This window comes from Melanotaenia boesemani, chromosome 19 (genome assembly GCF_017639745.1).
Source record: "Melanotaenia boesemani isolate fMelBoe1 chromosome 19, fMelBoe1.pri, whole genome shotgun sequence".
Classification (NCBI taxonomy): domain Eukaryota; kingdom Metazoa; phylum Chordata; class Actinopteri; order Atheriniformes; family Melanotaeniidae; genus Melanotaenia; species Melanotaenia boesemani.
Genome location: NC_055700.1, coordinates 17,717,957 through 17,721,621, shown reverse-complemented (window position 1 = coordinate 17,721,621; position 3,665 = coordinate 17,717,957). Strand labels below are relative to the sequence as shown.

Below are 3,665 nucleotides of genomic sequence, written 5' to 3'. Positions count from 1 at the left end.
TCTCCTCTGCACGCTGCCACACACCTGTGCACATGCTCACAGTGTCCAGCCTGTGCTCTGTTCTGTCAACACTGACATCTCTCAACTTGGGGAAGAGCTACAAACGTACCACAACTCCAACCAATCACAGGGACAAAGTTATCCTGATCAGCTGCTTGGCTGCACCACCGTAACACTGGAACAAATCATCTCAAAATCAAGAGTTGTTGTAGTGAAGTTTAAAACTAACAACTCCTCTTGACTTAGATAGAAATATTTCCAGTGTTATCGCGATGCAACGAAGAAGCCAACCAGATGACTTTATCCAAGCCTGTGATTGGCTGGAATTGTGCCACATTTATAGCTACAATTCCAACCAATAATTGAGCAAGCGTGTTGACGCAGGCGGTGCACTGAGAGCGCGTGAACAGGTGTGTGGCAGCGCACAGTGGAGAGAACAGTGAGGGAGCAGATGAATAAAACTGAGGGAAACTTTCATAGTCGTGTGTCTACAGAGACAGCTGCAAACATGGACATGAATGTGGTATGCAAAGAGAATTTTGGGGTTTTTGAGGGTGGGGTGGGGGGGTTTGTTAAGATTAATTTATTCTCTTCACAATAAATATTCTCTTCTTTATGGAGAGATGGATGGATAGAAGAGTTGCAGATTATTCAGTCCAAGTTGAACAACTAGGAGCCTCCTCCACCTGCTTGTTGCTGTCTCTCTTAGACCTTTTGAACCAGCTAAAGAAGCCACGCTTTTTCTTTGCAGCTTTCTGATTGTTTTCCTCTTTTTTCTCCTCCTTTTCTTTCTTCTTCTTTTCTTTCTTTCCCTTTTTGCTCTTTGTCTCAGTGGCTAGCTCTGGTAGGTCTGGTTTCACACTGTTATCCTGGCAGAGATTCTGTAGCTCTGCTTTCTTCTCTTCCACGTTTTGTCTCTCCACCTGCAGCTTCTTCTTCTCTTCCTCCATCTCTTTAGACTCCTGCTCCAGTCTGTTCTTGTACTGGTTTAGCTCAAACTCTTTCTCCTGCAGCTTTTTATTCATCTCCTTGTTTTTCTCATCTGCTTCCATCAGTTTAGATGTTTCCTCCTCAAGTTGTTTGACACACTGCTGAAAGTCTTTCTTTTGGAGTTCAAGTTGGTGGCGGTTTTCCTCAACCAGTTTCATTTGCTCTTGAACTTCTTTTTTTTCTTGATCCAGTTTTTTTACAGTCTCCTCGAAATGTCTTGTCTTTTCTTGCAGGTCTTCATGTTTTTCCTCCAACTTTTTCTGTGCATCCTGCAGGGCTGTCTTTATCTGCTGCACTTTGTCCCTTTGTTCTTTTAAATCATCCTCTTGTTCTTGGAGGATTTTCTGACTCCCTCTGATTTTCTTTGCCTCTTCCTGCAAATTTTCTTTCTGCTCCTCTTCAAGTTTGAGGTCATGCTGAAAAGCTTCCTGTTGGAGTTGAAGGTCGTGCTGTTTTTCCTCCAATATTTTCATTTGCTCCTGGAGTTCTTGCTTTTCTTGTTGTAGTTGTTTTGAAGTCTCCTCAGATTCTTTCTTCTTCTCCTGCAGGTCTTGCTTTATTTCCTCCAGCTTTTCTTGTTCCTCCTGCAGAGCTTTTTTTTCCTGCTCCATCTTGTACCTCTGTTTTTCTAAATTTTTGTATTCTTCTAAGATTCTTTTATGATGATCTTCCATTTTCTTTGCCTCCACCTGCAAAGTTTGTTTCTCTGCTTTCAGGGCTGTCTTTTCCTTCTCCAAATTTTGCTTGTCCTCAGTCTTGTTCTTCATTTTTTTCTCCTGTTTGATTTTTTTCTTTTCCTCTTTGACTTTCTGGATGGCCTCCTTCACTTTTGCTTTCACCTCCTCTAAATGTTGTCTGTCAGCTTCCAGTTGCTTCTTCTCTTCCTTCAGATGTTCCTTCTCCATCTCCAGAGTTGTCTTGGTATTCTCAAGTACTTTCTTTGTCTCCTGGATTTCTTGTCTGTCGTCCTCCAGCTGTTTTAAAACAGTCTCCCAGTCTTGTTTCTTGTCCTCTGGTGTGTTGAGGCCAGGCTCTGTCTGGAAGGCTTTCTTCACTTTAGCCTTGATCTCCTCTAAATGTTGTCTGTCAGCTTCCAGGTTCTTCTTCTCTTCATTTAGATGCTCCTTCTCCATCTGGAGGACCTTCTTGGTCTCCTCAAGCGCTTTCTTTGCCTGCTCAATTTCCCCTCTGTCATTCTCCATCTGCTTTTTGACAGCGTCCCAGTCTTGCTTCTTGTCCTCCTTTGGATTCAGGTCAGACTCAGACTGGCTCGCTGTGGAGACTTTGTGCTCATCGGTCTGTTGGAGCTGGTCTCTTTCATCCAGAAGGTCATGCATGCGACGCCACAGATTGTTGGTGTACTGTCTGAGATAGTTGTTTTCAGACACAGCAGCATCCAAGGACTTTCTGAGTTCAGCACGGTCTTGGAAGACGTTTTGGTCGGATCCAGTGAATCCTCCTCGGCCTCGAGGCTGACCTCTTCGTTCCATTGTGCCAGAAATGATGACTGTGAGAGCAGAAGAGATAAGTGTTCGTTTAAATGCAGTTTGGAGTAGTACAACGAAGTATGAAACAATCAAAGTGGCTCTTTCATTAAAACCCAAATAACCCTTCATCACAAACAGTGGCCTGGCGCTAACCAGCAGGGTTCCACCTACATGCCAATCATTCAGAGACAGATGCTTTTTCTTTTGCTCATACCCCAACTCTCCAATAAGTTTCATAACTTGGCTCAAAAGGTTTTTTCATAATCCAAAAAATGGACATACAAACAAAAGGCGACCATGAGATCTCATAATTATCCTCATCATACTATATCATCATGTCCCACCCAGACAGATCAGCAGAATCTGATGATTCAAACTATGAAAGTGGCAAATAAGGAAAGCTATGAGACGCTATTGTCTTCTCTCTAGTGATATAAAAGCAGTATTTCAATGTTGTAATTTAATTTACTTTTCATTTACTTATGCTATTGTTTGGTTTCTAATGACACTGTGACAGAGACATAAGTTTTGTAACTGATACATGTTGTTTCTTTGTGTTTTGTTTTTGTTTTTTTAACTATATTTGAATGTGTAACAACAGGTACACTTCAACATGTCCACAAGTTTGAAACAAATTTATTGGCTCCAAATTCAAATGTGCAAATAAGAAGCTTTTACATGCCCAAATTAAAAGTTAATGAAGATGCTGTTTGATCAATCAACCAGATTTATCTAATAGCTAACGGGGGTCATCATCTCTCCACAGCTATGGAGGTACTTCTCCACATGGTTTAAAGTTTGGTTGCAGACACAGAAAGCTTGCAACAATCTGACTGCTTAATCAAACTGAGCATTTCCATTGCATATTTATTTAGGTGTGTAAAATATGGGACAGAGGCATTTTAGTTTTTTGATTAATCAATCCTTGAAGATTTAATGGACATCTGTAAATGAACGTGTAAAAAATTGCAAACCTAGGTTTGCTAAACACTTGGACTTGTTTCCACCAGTTAAAAGTAAATGCTATAACTTGTATTATAAAATTAAAAGGACCTAAACAGAAAACAAAATACATTTACAACAATTTGTACATTTCTTTCCCATTGATCATCTGTTTATATTGTTCTGCGTTACAAGATGCACAAATCTTACAATCATTGACACTAAACTGTAAAGAAAATCTTACAA

General features: G+C 40.6%; 1 protein-coding gene across 1 annotated transcript; it reads right to left on the bottom strand.

Annotated features, from left to right (window-relative positions):
* Window positions 1-647: 647 nt before the first annotated feature.
* Window positions 648-2,480, bottom strand: LOC121630428 (golgin subfamily A member 6-like protein 22). Its single transcript, XM_041970711.1, has one exon. It carries the CDS (start codon window positions 2,478-2,480, stop codon window positions 648-650), a length of 1,833 nt encoding a protein of 610 aa, XP_041826645.1.
* Between the last annotated feature and the right edge of the window lie 1,185 nt (window positions 2,481-3,665).

Coding starts and splice junctions, on each gene's coding strand:
- LOC121630428 (XM_041970711.1), bottom strand. CDS start 2,480: ATGGAACGAAGAGGTCAGCCTCGAGGCCGAGGAGGATTCACTGGATCC.